The sequence below is a fragment of the Myotis daubentonii genome, chromosome 16, assembly GCF_963259705.1.
Source record: "Myotis daubentonii chromosome 16, mMyoDau2.1, whole genome shotgun sequence".
Lineage (NCBI taxonomy): Eukaryota > Metazoa > Chordata > Mammalia > Chiroptera > Vespertilionidae > Myotis > Myotis daubentonii.
Window position 1 is genome coordinate 5,471,400 of NC_081855.1, and position 19,349 is coordinate 5,490,748.

The 19,349-nt window shown below is 43.6% G+C and overlaps 1 protein-coding gene across 9 annotated transcripts in view; it reads right to left on the minus strand.

Moving 5' to 3' along the window:
* The window catches only part of NCOR1 (nuclear receptor corepressor 1), a 244,548-nt gene that overhangs the window by 57,928 nt on the left and 167,271 nt on the right, over positions 1-19,349 (minus strand). For all 9 annotated transcript variants that reach the window (XM_059668513.1, XM_059668520.1, XM_059668516.1 and 6 more), the window contains 3 exons: positions 16,700-16,826; positions 13,212-13,761; positions 11,390-11,519 (listed from right to left, as the gene is read on the minus strand). In XM_059668513.1, coding sequence (XP_059524496.1) covers positions 11,390-11,519; positions 13,212-13,761; positions 16,700-16,826 — 807 coding nt within the window. The remainder of the gene's footprint in view (positions 1-11,389; positions 11,520-13,211; positions 13,762-16,699; positions 16,827-19,349) is intronic.

The following is a 19,349-nucleotide window of genomic DNA, read 5'->3' on the forward strand; positions in this document are numbered from 1 at the left end:
CCGGGACCCCTTGGGGGTTGTCCAAATGCCGGTTTAGGCCCGATCCAATTCTCGCCCCTGCCCTCTGCCAGCCTGGTCACACACAACTGCCCCCCCCCCGCCCCCGCCGGCCTGGTTGCCCCCAACTGCCCCCTTGTCAGCGTGGTCGCCCCACGCAGCCTGCTGTTTGGTCGCCCCTCACCCCCCTCCCGGCCTGGTCACCCCATGAAGCCCTCTGTTCAGTCGCTTGGTCGTCCCTCACTAAACCCCTGCTGGCCTGTTCACCCCACACAGCCTGCTGCTCAGTCATTTGGTCATCCCTCACTAACCCCCCTTTCGGCCTGGTCACCCACACAGCCTGTTTGGTCATCCATTCAGTTATTTCGGTTGTGACGGTCGCTTAGGTTTTTATATATATAGGTAGGACTCCACTCAACCAACTGAGCAACCCTGCCGGGTAAAACCTCTTTCTTTTGCTCTAGCACCTGCCTCACAAGTTTGGCTTTCATTGCAGTAGGCAGCCAAACCTCCGTTTTTGTTTTTGTTAAGTTAGTTTTTGAGGACTCCGCTGGGATAGCATGGAGCTCAGCAAGTCCTGGAAGACTCGGGTGGGGTCCCAGCAGCCTGTGGCAGGCTGGCCCAGGGACAGTGGGACTGTGGGGACTTCCTGGCAGCTGCCAAGAGCTTGTCCTGGGGAATTTGCCTGCACTCCTTCTCTAGGTGTCAGCCACCTGAAATGCTTGGCTGGTTTTTGGGGAGAAGAGCCCCAAGACTGCACAGCAGGGATCCTCTATCCCTGCCACTCAGGCTTCATGCTGCTCAGGCTTTGTGTCACTTGGGTCCTGTTAGGATCACTTGTGGTACCGGTTGGCAGGCTGCCCCTGTGGCTTGGGCTTCATGCCACTTGGGTCCTGCTAGCACTGCTGTGGTACCAGCTGGCAGGAGATAAGACATTAAGAGGTGCTTGTGAGAACTCATTTGGAATAATGGAATTATGGATCCAATTTTTGTTTATATGTTCCCACTTTGTCTGGGGTCTTGCTATGGTTATGGTTTTGGGTTTGTACTTTTGTGCCACTGGGATGTTCTGTTTCGACTCCTGAAGGGAGCCCTCTGGCCCGAATTTTAGAAGATTGGTCCTTGGACAGCTATGGTCTAATGACTAAGAAGGAATTGGTTTTCTACTGTAACACTACTTGGCCTAAGTACTAGGTGTACTGATTAATAATGTGGATTTAAAAAAAAATAATGTGGATTTTATAATCAAAGAAAACATGGTATTTTCAAGAGAAACATCAAAAGTGCTTCTTTACTCAAAGTGATGTCCATCACTAGCTACACATTTCCCCCATCTTTCAGGTAATTTGTGGATACGATCCCAATAGAACTTGTCTTGTTTTGAGGCAAACCATTCAGAGATCCAATTTTCCACTTCTTCGTATGTTTTGAAGTGCTGCTCAGAAAGTGTGTGTGCCATCGACCAGAATAAGTGGTAATCTGAAGGAGCAAGGTCTGGTGAATACGGCGGGTGTGTTAATACTTCCCAGGCAAGATCTTTTCACATGTCTTTACTGGTTTTGAAGTGTGTGATAGTGCATCATCATGAAGCAAAATTACTTTGCCATGTAATTCTGGCACATTCTGGTTGTTTCACGATCAAAGCGTGGTTCAAATTGATTATTTGTTGTTGGCAGCAATCAGTATTAACAGTTTCACCTGGTTTTAGAAGCTCATAATACACCACACCTTCCTGATCCCACCAAACGCAGAGCATTGTCTTCTTTCCAAAACGATTTGGCCTTGCAGTCGATGTTGATGGGTGACCTGGATCAACCCATGATTTTGTGCATTTGGGATTCTCAAAATAAATCCACTTTTCATCGCCAGTCACAATTCGATGCAAAAAAGACTTTCTTTCGTGCCGTTGAAGCAACATTTTACTGATGACTTTTCGGTTTTCCATTTGTCTTTCGTTCAGTTGATGTGGCACCCATTTTCCTTCCTTTAAAATCTTTCCCATTGCTTGTAAATGATTGGAAACTGTTTGCTGAGCAATGTTTAATCTTTGTGCAAGTTGTTTTTGAGTTTGACACGCATCTTCATCCAATAATGCTTGTAATTGTTGGTCTTCAAACTTTTTCGGTTGACCTGGACTGTCTTTGTCTTTCACATCGAAATCATCACTTTTAAAGCAGCTTTCACAAGTATCTTGAGATGGAGCATGTTCACCATAAGCTTCCAGAAGTATTTCAGCAGCACTTTTCTTCAAAATAATGAATTAAAACTTCCTGCAAATGGTCTTTTTTTGGCACGAAATTCGACATTTTTAAGCGTAAAAATATCTATGATGTCAACACCTTCAGAAAATTTAACATATGAAGTTTTGAAGCTTGTTGTCAATACAACAAAATAGTATACATATTAAATTGCATATATATCAACATATGTGTAACTCCATCTATTGAAAGAAATCTGCATTATTAACCGCTACACCTAGTATACTTTATACTACAGGGGAAAAATAGGTTCCCTAAATTACTACTCCTTCATAAAGTTGGAATTATTTTGCCAATGGTTAGGGAAACGAAATGAAATCCCTTATGTCCAGGTGTCCATGTTTTTATAGGATACGGATTGGGCAAAGAAAGGGAACAACTTAATGATCCAGAGAAGGGAACTGGCTCCAAAACCCCCTCCAATGGAAAGACACAGAAGAAAAGGAGAATGAGGAAATGAGTCTCTAACGCCCAGCCACCGAGGGACCCAGGGTTAGCAGCAGGAGGACTTCCCCACCATCACCCCCGCTGCTGATGCCCCTGAGACAGGGCCAGAGGGGGGGCAGCCCCACCCCGTATGATGAAGGAATGGTCTCCCCTCAATGACCTGGCAGGGCACCCAATTTGGCCAGGGAGCATCCCTACCCGGAGCAGGACAATTCCCTTTGAGGCAACACCATATAAGCAGAATAAACCAGAAAGGCCCGTCTGCTGGCTTCCTTTAGGCCCACACTCCATTTCTACTTTGGATTTAATGAACTGGAAGAATTCCAACACCTCATACAGGGAGGATCCTCAGAAAATGGTAGATCTTATCACCTCCACTTTTGCCATTCACCACCCAAATGTCTGGATGATAAATGTGACTTCTATTGGGCAAAGTGCCTTCAGATCAGAAGGAAGCTCAAACATTTAGACAGGGTGTTGGGAATGAATCCCTCCCAGCTGGTGGACAGAGCCTTTCAAGCTTACCATGCCCGGGAAACAAGGACACTGAAGCAGGTCACTGTTTTCTTAGAAACAGTGCGGGAAACCAGAAGGAGAGGCAGGATCTGAAAGGAAAAGGGAAAGACCCACAAGGTGCCAATCAATGTGCCTATTGCAAAGAGGAAGGCCATTGGAGAAAGGACTGCCTTGGAACCCCAAAAGAAAAACAAAAAGGATGGAAACCCTTGCCAAGAAATGTTAGAAAGGAATGACGAATCTGGAGGACCAAGGGCTCCCCTAGACACCTCCTGCCCTATTATTATTTCCCCACAGGAGCCCCAGGGAACAAGCTAATTGACTTCCTTGTAGATACGGGAAACTAACCAAGAAAAATTCAGCTGTGGTGTTGGTTACTGGAGTGACTGGACATTACAAAAACAGGCGTTCTTTCAACCTCCAGAATGCCAGCTTGGGGATTAAAAGCTTACGCATAGTTTTCTCTACATGCCAGACTGCCCCATTTGGTTGCTGGGCTGAGATTTACTTTGTAAATTGCATGCACAAATAACTTTTCACCTGAGAAGTAGCAATTATGTATGGGAGTCCCATCAGAACATGCTTTCCAGCTCCAGGTAATACTGGAAGGAGATGAAGGTGACTCTTCCCACCCGAGATCCACGAGCAGGTTGACTGAGCCTTTGGGCCGACAGAACCCCAAGTAGGGCAGTTAATATCCAACCTGTAAAATTAACCTAAAAGGAGCATGGATTCCATGGGAGAAACAATACCACCTTAAAAAGGAAGCTATACAGGGAATTCAAGCATTATTGCGGAATTTTTTTTTTTTTTCCAGAGAGGAATGGAGAGAAAGAGAGGGATAGAAACATCAATGATGAGAGAGAATCATTGATCGGCTGCCTCCTGCATGCCCCCTACTGGAGACCAAGCCCACAACCTGGGCATGCGCCCCTGACTGGAATCAAACCTGGGACCCTTCAGTCTGCAGACCGACGCTCTATCCACTGAGCCAAATCAGCCAGGGCTGCAGAAATTCTTAAAATCATAATTAATTCAGCCATGCTAGTCTCCCTATAACACTCCCATTTTTTCCAGTCAAAAATCTTACTCTGTACAAAGTAAGGATCTCAGGGCCATAAATGATATTGTCCAGGACACTCATCTTATGGTGCCCAGCCCTTATACTTTGTTGACCTCAGTGCCTGGGGACAGCAAGTAGTTTTCAGTCCTAGACTTGAAGAATGTTTTTTCTGCATCTCAATAGATGAACAGGCTCAACTATTATTTGCCTTTGAATGGCAGGACCCACAGATTAAAGCCATGCTCCAATACTGTTGGACTGTGTTGCTGTAAGGATTTAAGGATTCCCTGACCATACTGGGGAAATATTAGCATGGTATTTAAGGGATATTCAATTGAAATTGGGAGTTCTTCAACAATATGTAGACGACTTACTAATAGCTAGCAATACTTACAAAGACTGTTGCTCAATACCACCAAGTCCTAAATCATCTGGCAAAAAGAGGACATGGAGTATCACTTTACAAGGCCCAGATCTGCACACAGGAGGTGGATCCCTGGATTCCAAGTGGAACAGGGCACTAGGAGTTTGATGGCAAATTGAAAACAAGCCACTGCTACAATAAAAACTCCACAGAAATGGAGGCAGCTTCGTGGATTCTTAGGGATTACAGTTTTGCTTAATTTTTATTCTGAACTTTGGCCCTATGGTGAAATAACTGTATAGCAAAAGAATTGTAGAATACTCAGAACCTCTTAAATGAACAAGAGACTCAGGTAGTATCTGACACTTTAAAGGAAAAACTAGTTTCAGCTCCTGCATTAGGACTGCCCAATTTACAAAACCTTTCAAATTATACATTCATGAAAGGCAAGAAATTGGACTTGGGGTACTAACCCAGACCTGGGGAAATAGCCCTCAACCCATGGCCTATTTATCAAAGAAACTAGATCACATGACAACATGGCTGCCATGCCTCTGGGCACTAGCAGCAACCTCTGACATCCTACAGAATGGGTAGAGGAATACCCCGCTAGAACTGAGAAGGCAAATGAGGAAGCAAAACTTCTACTTAAAGAAATAATCCCTAGGTTTCAACTTCCTTACAGCATTCAAAGTATCACTGAACCGTTGTTTACTTCAGAAATCTCCCAGGAGATAGGACAGGCACTGCAGACTCAATGGAAACTACATGCATCTTGGAGACGCCATCTACGGGGAAGACTAAGAAAATAAGCCACACAAGACCCGGCATGGTTAGAGCATCATCCTGATATGCCATGGTTGTGGGTTCGATCCCTGATCAGGGTACATACAAGAATTAACCAATGATTACCTAAATAAGTGGAACAACAAATTGATGTTTCCCTATCTCTAAATCAATCAATAAATAAAAACTTCAAAAAAAAAGAAAAGAAAATGAACCATACAATAAAGAAGATCCTGATGAAATATGCCAGGAAACACATTTGAAATGCGACTAGATACTCCCTATTGCCTTGCTCCAGATTAGAATAGCACTCTGAAGTGGGGCTTAAATTAAGCCCTTTTGAAACAGTTTATGGGAGACCCTTCCAAATTTCTGTTTTAGGAGCACCTCCTTTAGACTTAGAACAGCAATCAAACATCAAATAATATGTACAACATTTAGGGCAAACACTAACAATTTTGCACAAGTTTGCTCATTGCTGGATTACCCATATGGCGAGCCCTTACACCCATTCCAGCCGGGAGTCTTACTAAAAACCTGAACGACTCGTCCTGAACAGCAGTTAGCGGAGCAATGGGTCAGTCCCTGTGATAATCCTGCTGACAACACACTCTTCCCTAAAGCTCCCGGGAATCAAGCCTTGGATCCACCCCTCACGGGTAAAGCAGGTGCTGCCTGGAGAGGACTCAGATGTGGCTGCTGCTGCTGATACTGCAAGGGAAAGCTGGGCCTGCCATCCTGAAAGAGATTTAAAATTCCGCTTTCAGGGAGGAACAGCGCCTCCCAAAGCTAAGTGACAATATTACTTTTCCTTTTACTATTTTTTTTACAATTGCTCTACTCTATGCCCAGGCTTAGACTAATAACACCTTTGCATTTCCCAAAAAGTGGCTTCCTTGGCAAACTTACCCTGCTGTTGGGTGTGCCACCCAAAGCCCCACTCAGGATTAGATCATGTCGACCCCTTAGTCTCTCCAGTTTCTGATTTCACGACAATTCCCCTGCACGACTAGGCATACCCCTCACTGAGCACTTGATAAGTTTGTCTGCCCAACAGGTCTCACTTTGGAAGCCCATCGGCAACACTGGCTCTTGAAACAAGAATACCAGCTTTGCTTGTTCACAGTGCCATCCTCTACACTGCATATGCCGTCTTCAGACAGTAATCCTTTTCCCTCATGTAAAGCTTCCCTCCACTACTGACCCCCCTCTTCTTTAAGTAGATAGTAAGAATCTCTGGATCCACAGATAGGTAAGATTATGCAGGAAGAAACTACAGAAGATGAGACCTTCATCTATTTACCCTTGTAAGATTACAAGGGTCCAGAGTTTTGAAGGGTAAGGTGTTACCACAGACAGACAGTTGGAGCATCAGGGAGTCTCTACCATTGGCCAAGATGGCAACAGAGGAGGTTCTTACATTGAGTGCACTCCAAAAGCTAGAAAGATGAATAGATAGGGCCCCAAGTGCACCTAAGGCTAGCAAGATAACTGAATGAGGGGAAAAATAAAGACCTCCCCTCTCCCTAGCCCTATAATAATGGTGGACTTGAACAGGAAGAGAGATTGTCTTTGAGACGGGAGTTCACCATTCTCCCAGGTCTTCTAGGTCAAATGGGACCTGAATGAAACCTCTTTCCTTTTGCACCAGTACCTGCCTCACGAGTTTGGCTTTGGTGGTGGCAGGCAGCTGAACCTGTGTTTTTTCAGTTACACTCTCACCACGTAATGATATCCTCTTTTGTGAATTTAAAAGTCATCTATATGTTAACACCTCATAAATTTCTATTTCTAAGACATTTTTCTCCAAAGTCTACACTTAGAAAAATTGCCTAACAACTCCACTTGGGTATCTCAAAGCACCTCAAAACTTATATGCGCCGAAACCGGTTTGGCTCAGTGGATAGAGCGTCGGCCTGCGGACTGAAAGGTCCCAGGTTCGATTCCGGTCAAGGGCATGTACCTGGGTTGCGGGCATATCCCCAGTAGGAGATGTGCAGGAGGCAGCTGATCGATGTTTCTCTCTCATCGATGTTTCTAACACTCTATCTCTCTCCCTTCCTCTCTGTAAAAAATCAATAAAATATATTTAAAAACAAACAAACAGACAAAAAACCTATATGCAAAACTGAACTTTTCATTTTCTAAACTCAATGCTTCTCCTACAGTGATCTCCATTTTAGAAAATTGAACCTCAGCAGCTTCAGCCAGACACTGGTAGTCATCCTTAACGAATCAATCTCTTCAACTCACACAACTAATTCATTAACGTATCAATTCTCCCTAACCATTCAATAATATACAGGGTGGGGCAAAATCAGATTTAAATTTGTGAGTAAACGAAACAGTTTATTCTCCTATTATTATCTACTAGAGGCCCAGTGCACAAAAATTTGTGCACTGGTGGGGGAGAGAGATTCAGGGGGAGGTGTCCCTCAGCCTCACTTGTGCCCTCTCACAGTCTGGGACCGCTCGGGAGATAACCACCTGCTGGCTTAGGCCTGCTCCCTGGGTTGCAGATGGCAGGCCCGAACCCTCGGTGCCTGCCCCGCCTCCCCGGGTCGCGCACATGGCAGGGCTGATCCGGGGGTTGGGGCGCTGCCCCGGGTCGGGTTGCACACAGGATGCCCGGGCGGGCAGGCCGATCGCTGCTGCACCGCCTGGCCTCCCCGGGTCGCAGACAGCAGGCCCGGATGGCGGCAGGGCAGGCGGGATGGCGCTGTCCCGCCCTGCCTACAGTATGCAAATTAGCCGCCATCTTTGTTGGCAGTCAATTTGCATATCGCGCTGATTAGCCAATGGGAGGCATAGCGAAGGTACAGTCAATTACCATGTTTGTCTATTATTAGATAGGATTATTATACTAGAGGCCCGGTGCATGAAATTCATACACGGGGCGGGGAGTCCCTCAGCCCAGCCTGCACCCTCTCCAATCTGGGACCCCTTGGGGGATGTCCAACTGCCTCTCACAATCCGGGACCACTGGCTCCTAATCCCTCGCCTGCCTGCCTGCCTGCCTGCCTGCCTAATTGCCCCTAACTCCTCTACCTACCTGCCTAATCGCCCCTAACCACCTCTGAATGCCTGTCTGATCACCCCTAACTGCTCCCCTGCTGGCCTCATTGCCCCTAACCGCCTCTGCCTAGCCCTACACCCGGGACCCAGGATTCCCTCCTCCGGCCAGCTGCAGGCACCCGGGACCCAGGCTTCCCTCCCTCTGGCTGGCCGCAGGCACCCAGGAAGTGGGCCGGCTTTGCCTGGGCCAGCCACAGAGGACCATCGCGGGCAGCTTCACCTGGGTCGAAGCCGCTGGCACCCAGAACCGCGGGGCAGGCGACTTGTCCCTCTCCTGAGCCGCAGCCCTAGCCGCTGGTGCCCAAGACGGTGGGGTGGGTGGCTTGTCCCTCTTGCAGGCCACAGGTGCAGGCGCAGCCGCTAGCACCTAGGACCGCAGGGCGGGTAGCTTGTCCCTCTTCCAGGCCACAGCCTGTCTAGTCCCCATTCCTCTCTGACGAGCTCATTTGTACCTGGCTGGTCCACATTCCTCTCTCACAAGCTCATTTGTGCCTGGCTGGTCCCCATTCCCCTTTCCCCAGTGTTGAGTGTCTGAGCCCTTACGGAGTGAGGGCGTGATGACCATTTGCATATTAGCTCTTTATTATATAGGATCGCTTTCCATACGAACAACTACTTTAGCCCCTAACACAGTACATCATTTCATGAATACAAAATAATCCTGGGGAAGTAGGCACCTAACCTTTTTTAGAATCTGTTATCTAAAGACTTCCATAGTATTTTCTGCTACTATAAGTAAAAAGTATCACTGAATGTTAACATACACATAATTTTCTTGCTTTTGTGCTTTGGCTTATATGTAAACATAGCCTTTCCTACTTTGCTACAAAAAGTCAAATGAAGTGTTCTGGTCTAACCAAAGTATTATTTCCTAAGTGGAATCTTATTCACATGTCTCAATAAGAAGGAAGCTCTCATTTTAAATTAAAAAAATTTTTTTAAATTTTTTTTTCTCATTTTAATTTTTATTGATTTCAGAGAGGAAGGGAGAGATAGAAATATCAATGGTAAAAGAGAATCCTTGATTGGCTGCCTCCTGCATGTCCCCCGCCTGCGGATTGAACCTGCAACCCAGGCATGTGCCTTGACCAGGAATCCAACGATGACTTCCTGGTTTATAGGTTAATGCTCAACCACTGAGCCATGCTTGTTGGGTTCATTTTAATTTTTATTATGATTTTTTTTCTATGTCTTATGATCACAACCCATCTCTAAGTTTTTTTGAAGTCAGAAATTATAATATGTGTATATTCCATACAGCATTAAATGCAGTCTTGAACTGGGTAGATACTTAATAAATATCCATTTGAAGAAACTGATGAATAACAAATGTTTAATGATTTTTTTTTTGTGAGCCTATCACAAGTGCACACTTAGCTTTTCCCAATTATCATATGAGACAGTTAACAAATTTTTTGTTTGTTTGTTTGTTTGTTTGTTTGTTTGTTAATCCTCACCTGAGGATATTTTTCCTGTGTTTTTTAGAGAGAGTATAAGGGAGGGGGAGAGACAGAGAGAGAAAACATCGATGTGAGAGACATATAGATTGGTTGCCTCCTGCACACGCCCCTGATGGGCAGGGGATTGAGCCTGCAACCGAGATACATACCCTTGACCAGAATTGAACCAGCACCCTTCAGTCCGAGGACCAACACTATCCACTGAGCCAAAATGGCCAGGGTACAATAAATAAAGCAGGAGATAGAACATAAATAAGTAAAAGATTGGAATTCACTTTCAAAGGGAATCTAACTTGTAGAGATGAAGTAAAATGTAAATAAAACTAGATTTGGAATTATATACTGAAGTTAGCCATACTCTATACTTCATTCTAAATATTCAAAACCTAGTTACCTATTTATTCTACTACTGTCTTAGGGCAAAACAAACAAATCAAAAGTTATTAATATTTATGGCTAAAAAATTATATTTTGTTTGTTTTTTTCTTAGAAATGACCATCTCAATCAATCATCACAATGAATCTAATACGAATATGCAACAGATAAATAAACAAAATGGATATTATAAATCTTAAAAAGGAAGACACATGTTACAACAGCCGTGGGCAAACTACGGCCCGGGGGCCGGATCCGGCCCATTTGAAATGAATAAAACTAAAAAAAAAAAAAAAAAAAGACCGTACCCTTTTATGTAATGATGTTTACTTTGAATTTATATTAGTTCACACAAACACTCCATCCATGCTTTTGTTCCGGCCCTCCGGTCCAGTTTAAGAACCCATTGTGGCCCTCGAGTCAAAAAGTTTGCCCACCCCTGTGTTACAACATGATTAATCTTGAGGACATCATGCTGAGTGAAATAAGCAAGTCATAAAAAGACAAATACTTATATTCCACTTATATGAAGTATCTACAATAGTCAAAATCATAAAACAGAAAGTAGAACAGTGGTTACCAGGAGCTGGGAGAGGGGGAAAAGGAGAGTTATGGTTTAATGGGAATAGAATTTCAGTTTTACAAGATGAAAATATTCTGGAGGTCTGTTTCACAACAATATGAATATACTTAACACTACTGAACTGTACACTTAAAAATAGCTGATGATAAATTTTATGTTATGTGTTTTTTAGCCCAATATTTTTAAATCCTCAATTGAGGACATGTGTGTGTGTTTTTAAACTAAATTTTAGAGAGAGGAGACGAGAGAGGAAAGAGAAACATCAGTGTGAAAAACATCAATCAACTGCCTCCCGTACACACCCCCAACCAGGGATCGAACAATGCTCCAACCAACTGAGCTCCCTGGCCAGGGTTTTTACCATAGTTTCTTTAAAAATCAAGTACTGATTAAAGGAGAGAAGAAATGTATATACAGGTCTTTGTTTTGCAACTTGACTTTTCTTACTCATATTAAGCACTTACCATTGGTGGGATAACAGCAGCTCGATGCTGAAGCTGTGGCAGGTCCATTGGATTTGGTTTCATTGGGGATGAGACTAGTATAGATCCAGTGGGGTTTAACAGTGAAGGCTTTGAGTCCATAGGAAACATTCTGCAATTGGCAATTATAAAAAGAGAAGTTAACATATTCTTATTTAAGAGTTTAAATACAGAGTGGGACAAAAGCAGGTTTACAGTTGTGAGCATGTGAAACAGAGTATATTCTTGTATTTTTTTCCATACAAACAACTATAAGCCTACTTTGCCAGACCCTGTATATAATTACCATAATTCCTTCTAAGTCAATACGTACACACACACACACGCGCACACACACACATGCACCACATTAACCTTACAAGATACTAGAGGCCCAGTGCATGAAATTCGTGCACGGGGAGGAGGTCCCCTCAGCCGCCTGTACCCTCTCCAATCTGGGACACCTTAGGGGATGTCCAACTGCCGGTTTAGGCCCGATCTCTCAAAATCTGGGACTTGTGCTGACCACTAGGGGGTGGCGCGGAATGAAGGCAGGCCCTGGCTGGCAGCCGGGAGGCCCCAATCGGCTCTGATTGCTGGCCAAGCCTAGGGACCCTTATCGGTGCACGAATTTTGTGTACTGGGCATCTAGTATTACATAAAGTAGTATCTATTTCTATAAAATATACATTTTTATACTTAAATATTTTATAAAAACCATAAAGATGATACATTCTTATATTAATTTAACTAGAGGCCCAGTGCACAAAATTCATACATGGGTAGAGTCCCTAGGCCTGGCTGGCAATCAGGGCTGATCTGTGGGGGCCGACGGGGCAATCGGGGGAGGGCCCCCACTGGCACCCGCCTTGGCTGGCCTGGGGCCTGCGGGCTGGGAGCAGCTCCTGCAGTGAGTGTCTGTCCCCTTGTGGTCAGTGCTCGTCACAGCGACCAGTCATTCTGCCATTCCGTTGATTTGCATATTAGGCTTTTATTATATAGGATGAATAAAAGTATTTATAAGTTAATCTGTATTATACCTAATATTTTAAATTACAAATAAAGCATCTAAAATTTTAACTGATAAAAAAGTGATCATTATAATTACCATTAACTTATATTTAAATTGTGCTTTCTAAAATGCTTTTAGAAAACTTAACATGTTTTGCCTATCACAGTGGTTCTAAACCTTGGCTGCACATTAGAATCACCTGGGAATCTTTTTTTAAAATCCTGATTTCTGGGCCTCATCCTCTGGAAATTCTGTTTCTTTATTACTAATGTTGTGGCCCCACCCCATAACAAAGAAACAGAATTTCCGAAGGATGAGGCCCAGAAATCAGGATTTTAAAAAGATTCCCAGGTGATTCTAATGTGCAGCCAAGGTGGAGAACCATTGGCCTATCAGTATTTTCTTACATGTAATACTGTGGGTACAGTATGCATTGCTGTGAGGCCATAGGGTCTTAGAGCAAAAATAGCTGGAGCAAATACCTCTTGCTTCCACCTTCATCATCACATCCTACTACTATCACCAGTAATGGCAGTCATCTGTGGTTTAGTTCACAACTTTGTCAGATGAAATCCCCTTTTCTGCTATCATATGGAACACATGCAACAATTAATGTAAAAAACATATAATCTTTTTCATTAAAAAATAATGATCACACAATTGTTCTTGGTTTAAAAAAGTTTAAAGCATACACACCACCTTTAATTTGCTGATGTTTATACAGGAGTACTCCCTGGAGCCAGCAGCATTCCTTTGATTCAGTCAGTGACCAACAGAGTAAAGACAGAATAAGAGTTAATGAATGAGTCTCACCTCTGTCTCTCTGGCTCTCCGTCCACGTCTTCATCAGCGCTGCAGGTGGCACTGGAATCATTGTCTGATGGGGGCTCAGGCCTTTGGACATTTATCTGCTGAGCCACCACCAAATCATCATCTCCAGGCTCTGTCTTCTCACTGGCTTTCTCCAGGTCCCTTTCTTTGGTATCACCTTCAACTTGAGTGGGGTTGTTTTCAGGTACCCCCATTTCAACATCTACAGAGTCTGCTTTGGTAGTCGTGGGAAGATCAAGAACAGAAGTCACGTCAGCACTGTGCTCCTGATGTTCGATATCCATTGGCTCTGCTACCTCAACAGTGACTTTATTATTCGCCTGGGTCCCCACACTTTCATTTTCAGCTGGTTTTGTACTTGGAGCTGATGAGGGCGATGCACTGGGTGCAGTTTCAGTGGTACACTCGTGCTCAGCTGCAGGTTCAGTGTTTCCTCGAGAAGTCAAATTTTCAGTGCTATCTTCGCTGGGCTTCACAGCTTCAACTGGTGAAGGAGAAGGAGCACTTTCTGTATCAGAACTATTTTCAGCACCTTAAAGATAATGATACAGCATAAAAATCTGATAATGAGCACATTTCACGTGGTGATAGAAGCCAGGCTTGAGAGCAGTTGTTTAGGACAGACTTCACTCCCTCAATGACCTCCCTAAAGTGTTACCACCATTGGAAAAGCTAAGTTTTCTACAGAGCATGAAAAGGGAAAGACCAAATTGTCTTGACCTTCTGAAACTGAAAGTGTGAAAGCTTTTACTAAAAATAATTTATATAAAATCTGAAAAACAAAGAAAGAAGGAAAAACAAAACCAAACAAAACCATTCCTATAAATGGTAACATTCTGGACTGTTTCTACCAGCCTATATCTGTGCTTTTCTTTTTACCAGCAGCTTGCGACAGAAATATAACATGAGCAACATCTGTAATTTTAAGTTTAATGTGGAAGCCACATTAAAAAAGTGAACAGAGATTGCTAAAATTAATTTTAACAATATATTTTATTTAACCCAATTGTCCAAAATATCATTTAAACATGTAATCAATATAGAAAACTAGTAAGATATTTTACCTTTTTTGGTATTAAGTCTTCAAAACCTGATTATATTTTACATTTTTAATACATCTCAATTTGCACTAGTCATATTTCAGGAGCTCAACAGCTACCACACTAGACAGCAAAGCTCTGTAATAATAGCACAGATTTTTAACGTAAAACACTGTAGCACGGCTCTTTCCCTACATCATTTGTATCGTCTTTTAAATATACTAGAGGCCCAGTACAGGAAATTTGTGCAGGGAGGGGGGGTCCCCTCAGTCCAGCCAGTGCCCTCTTACAATCTGGGAACCTGCAGTTGGACATCCCTCTCAAAATCTGGGATGCTGCATGCACCAGTGACCATACTTTTCATACAGGTGAAAGGCATCTTGCTGTTGTACGGTGTGCTACATTTTTTTGCCCTGATTAGAAAAAGTAGTACATAACATGATCCTTCTGAGGCAGTAGTACCATTTCTTCCAGCTTATGGGTGGAAAAACTGAAGCAGAGATAAGTTAAGTAATTGGCTTTGTCACACAGTTATAAGTGTCAGAATCAGGGCTGACCACAAAATGTGCAAGCCAGAGTCCATGCATGTCATCGCTGCATCATCCTGTTTTTTCAGTGTTAGAGTAGCCATGCTGGGTTTTAATTTTTAAATCTAAGGGACTATTCTCAATATATAGGGTAGGGTGCCTAGGACTGGCCGGCGATCAGGGGCTATCTGTGGGGCGACGGGCAGGGCGAACGGGGAGCCCCCGCTGGCACCCACCTTGGCTGGCAGCCTGGCGCTGCCCACTGGCCAGCCCTACCCCCTTCCTCCAGTCACCTGCCTCTGCAGGGTGACTGGCAGGTGGGGCAATCGGGGGGCCCCTCCTGGCACATGCCACCTGTTGCCAGCCCTAGCGGGAGCAGCTCCTCTGTTGATCATCTGCCCTCTGGGGTCTGGATGCATCATAGCAACCGGTCATTCCACTTTTCGGTTGATTTGCATATTAGAGTTTTATATATTACTAGAGGCCTGGTGCACAAAAACTTGTGCACTCGGAGGGTCCCTCAGCCCGGCCTATGCCCTCCTGCAGTGTGGAACCCCTTGGAGGATGTCCACCCCAGTGGGGACCCTCACTCCATGGAGGTTTGGCCAGCCTGGGTGAAGGGCTGATGGCTGTTTTCAGGCTGGCCAAGCACCCTGGCAATGTAACCTCCCAGCAGCAATCCGCCGGCCCGCCCAGGCGTCCCGTGTGCGACCCGACCCGGGGCAGCAGTGATCGGCTGGCCTGCCCGGGTGCCCATGTGTGACCCGACCTGGGGCGGCGCCCCAATCCCCGGATTGGCCTTGCGGTGTGCGCGACCCAGGGCAGCGCCCCAATCCCCGGATCGGCCGTGCCGAGTGCGCGACCTGGGGAGGCGGGGCAGGCACCGAGGGATTGGGCCTGCCATCTGCCACCCGAGGAGCGGGCCTAAGCCAGCAGGTGGTTATCTTCTGAGGGGTCCCAGACTGTGAGAGGGCACAAGTGAGGCTGAGGGACGCCTCCCCCCGAATCCCCCTCCCCCACCAGTGCACCAATTTTTGTGCACCGGGCCTCTAGTCGTAAATAAGAGAGGAATATGCTAATTAGCCATTACACCCTGAGGCATAACCACGCGTGTCACAACCAGATCACAGATACAGCATGAGGGTGGGCCAGTGAGGTACAAGTGGGCTGCGGAGAGCTACAGGAGGGGGCAGGGCAGCAAGCTATAGGGGGTGGGAAGGGGAGTGGGGAGCTATAGGAGGACGGGGCAGCGGGCGGAGAGCTACAGGAGGGCAGCAGCGACCTACTGGCGCATGGATTCATGCACAGGGCTACTAGTTCTAGTATAAAACAGACATTAAACAATACATAGAAGATATATCAGGCGGTAATAAGTGCAGTGAATAAATAACAAAACTTAGGAAGCAGTGGATAAAGAGATATTATAGAGGTAGAGTTACATATCAATAGAGGCCTGAAGAAATGGGAGAACGAGCCAATAGGCACATTTTTGAGAAGAGCATCCCAGGTAGAGGGGTTAGCACATGCAAAATCCCTGAAGTGAGGGTTGCTCTGCTCAGGAATAGAAGAAAGAACAGTGGTTAGAACAGAGTGAGCAAGCACCTCACACCTGTTAGAATGGCTGTTATTAATTTAAAAAAAGACAAGAAATATTAAGTGTCTGAAGCATGACTGGCATTTTCAAGATGTTCTGTTTGTAGCACTTGGACCATCTCAGGTGCTACATAAATATTTGTTAGTTGAACAAATAAACACATTATGTTCAAGTTTAATGTCTCTATGCCTTGAAACACAAATGTCCTATTTCCTTAATGAAGCAATTCCTAAACAGTCAAACCACTAAGCTAAAAACCACGTATTTGGGCTAGCAGGAGGTACAACTAAATTTAACATTTTGAAATACCTTCACTGTCTTCTGGATTTTCTTCTTCATTAGAGGCTTCAATATCTTCATCTTCCTGAGCAGAAACGGTGGAAGCTACACTTTCACATTGAGACACATCTCGTTCCTCACGAGGTTTCCGTGAAGTCTAGAGTAACAAAATATTAATTATGATTTAAATAACTAAATGGAAAGAAACAAGTCTTTTCCTATCTGAAATCATGGAGTTCACAAATACATACACACATACTAAACAAGAATGCTGTATATGTGACAGCTGCTCTGGTAAGAGTACAGTTATCTCCAGATAACCATTAACTAGTCTTTTGTGTAGGTAAATCGTTTTCAACAAATTGATCAAAAGTAATATAAAAACAAATTTTTTTTAATTACTCACCACTATACATGTATAAATAGCCCCAAATCACAAAACACCTGCTCTTCTTTCCTTCCAAATAATGTATTTTCTAATAAAAATAACATTTTTTTCTTATAATAATAAGGTGGAATGTGGAATCTTCACATGCAATAATGTACTATATCCCCAAGCATTTTCTTAACTATATAATATTCATTAAGTCTTTTTCTTTAATCCTCACCCAAGGATATGTTTTCATTGATTTTAGAGGAGGGGTGAGAGAGAAACATCGATGTGAGAGAAACATCAAAAAGTTGTCTCCTGAGCACACCCAGATATGGGACTGAACCTGCAACCTAGGTATGTGCCTTGACTAGGAATTGAACCCACAACCTTTTGGTGTATGGGACAATGCTCCAAACAACTGAGCCACTTGGTCAGGGCCAACAGAATTTATTAAATGTCAATGTAACAATGCAAGTACATAAAAATAGAAATCCTATATATCTTCCACTGTGTTTTAACAGATAACATTCTGTCATGTTTTCCTGGGATCTCTTTTAAAAAGATAAAACACTCTAGACCAGTGGTCGCCAACCCTTTGAACGTCACGGACCACCAGTGGTCTGCGGCCCACCAGTTGGCAACCGCTGCTCTAGACCAACAATTAAAGCCTGCTGTTCCTATTATTACAGTTGTAATTAAAATGATCAAAACAAGAAGTTTTAAAGACATCTGTGATGATAATTTTATGTCAACTTGGCTGAATCATAGTACCCAGATATGTGGTCAAACATTATTCTGGATGTGTTCATGCATGCGTTTTTGTTTTTTCCCCCCCTTTGGACCAGATTAATATTTAAATCATTAGGCTTCTGAATTGAGCAGATTGCCTTCCATAATATGGGGAGAGCCTCATTCCATCAATTAAAAGCCTTAATAGAACTAGATTGATGGCTACCTGCACCCTACCCCCAACACACACACCCTACAAGGAAATTTGTTCTCAGACTGCAGCTCTTCTGAGTACCCAGCCTATCACCCTATCCTATTGGATTTTGTACCCACTTAGCCTCCAAAATCATGAGCCAATTTCTTAAAGTAAATCAATCTCGCCCTGGCCTGGTATGACTCAGTTGGAGCATCATCCAGCACACTGCAAGGCTAGGGGTTCGATTCCCAGTGGGGGTACATACCCAGGTTGTGGGTTCTATCCCCAGTCAGGGTGCATACAGGAGGCATCTATCAATGTTTCTCTCTCACATGGATGTGTCTCTCTCTATCACTCTCCCTTCCTCTCTCTAAAATCAATAAACATATCCTCAAGCAAAGATTTTTTAAAAAATAATAAAAAATAATTAAATCAATCTCACTCCCACTCCCGCTCCCTCGTGAAACACACACACACACACACACACACACACACACACACACACACACACACACCCATTGGTTCTGTTTCTCTGAAGAGCCCTGTCCAATAAAAACAATGTTTATCTTTTAGAAACATGTCTGGTTTATTCTTTTATTTTTCTCCCAGAACAGTTTTGAAGTCAACTCTCTCAGCAGTAGGTTTTTTGTTATTTTCTTTCCTTTATATTTTAGTTGCTATAGCATATTTTTAGCTCTTGCATTCACATTTTTAACCTAAAAGTTCCTTTGTGTATAACTTTTAAAATTAGCCAACATTATAATTCAAATGTGAATCAGTTTAAACATATGCACTTTTATTACACATTAGATCATTCTTTTTATTTTTTTAGTTTTTATTTTGGAAATTTTGAAACACATACAGAAGTTAGAGGCAAATCTTGTTTCATCTATACCTAACCTACTTTCCCTAATCCCCATTCTGTACTGATTTATTGTGAAGCAAATCTCAGATATATCACATGAATATGTTAATAATGTAAAATATATCTTGCAATGATGGCTCATCTCAAGTAGTAGTTGTATTTCTAAAGAAACATTAACAAATAGTCTTAGAAAATATTTTAGAATGTCAAATCAAACAGATCATAAGAACATGATTAAGCTATTTGCATTTCTCAAATATGTTTACGATTAAATTGTTAAAGTAACAATCGGTAAGAATGCTATTAAACGACATATATTTTATAGCTCCTTCTTACTCAGACTTACTATTTTCTTCACTCATCTTGTGCTTCATTAAAAAAAAAATTTCACCCCTAGCCGGTTTTGCTCAGTGGATAGAGTGTCAGCCTGCGGACTGAAGGGTCGTGGGTTCAATTCTGGTCAAGGGCACATGCCTGGGTTGTGGGCTCGATCCCGTGTGGGGTGTGCAGGAGGCAA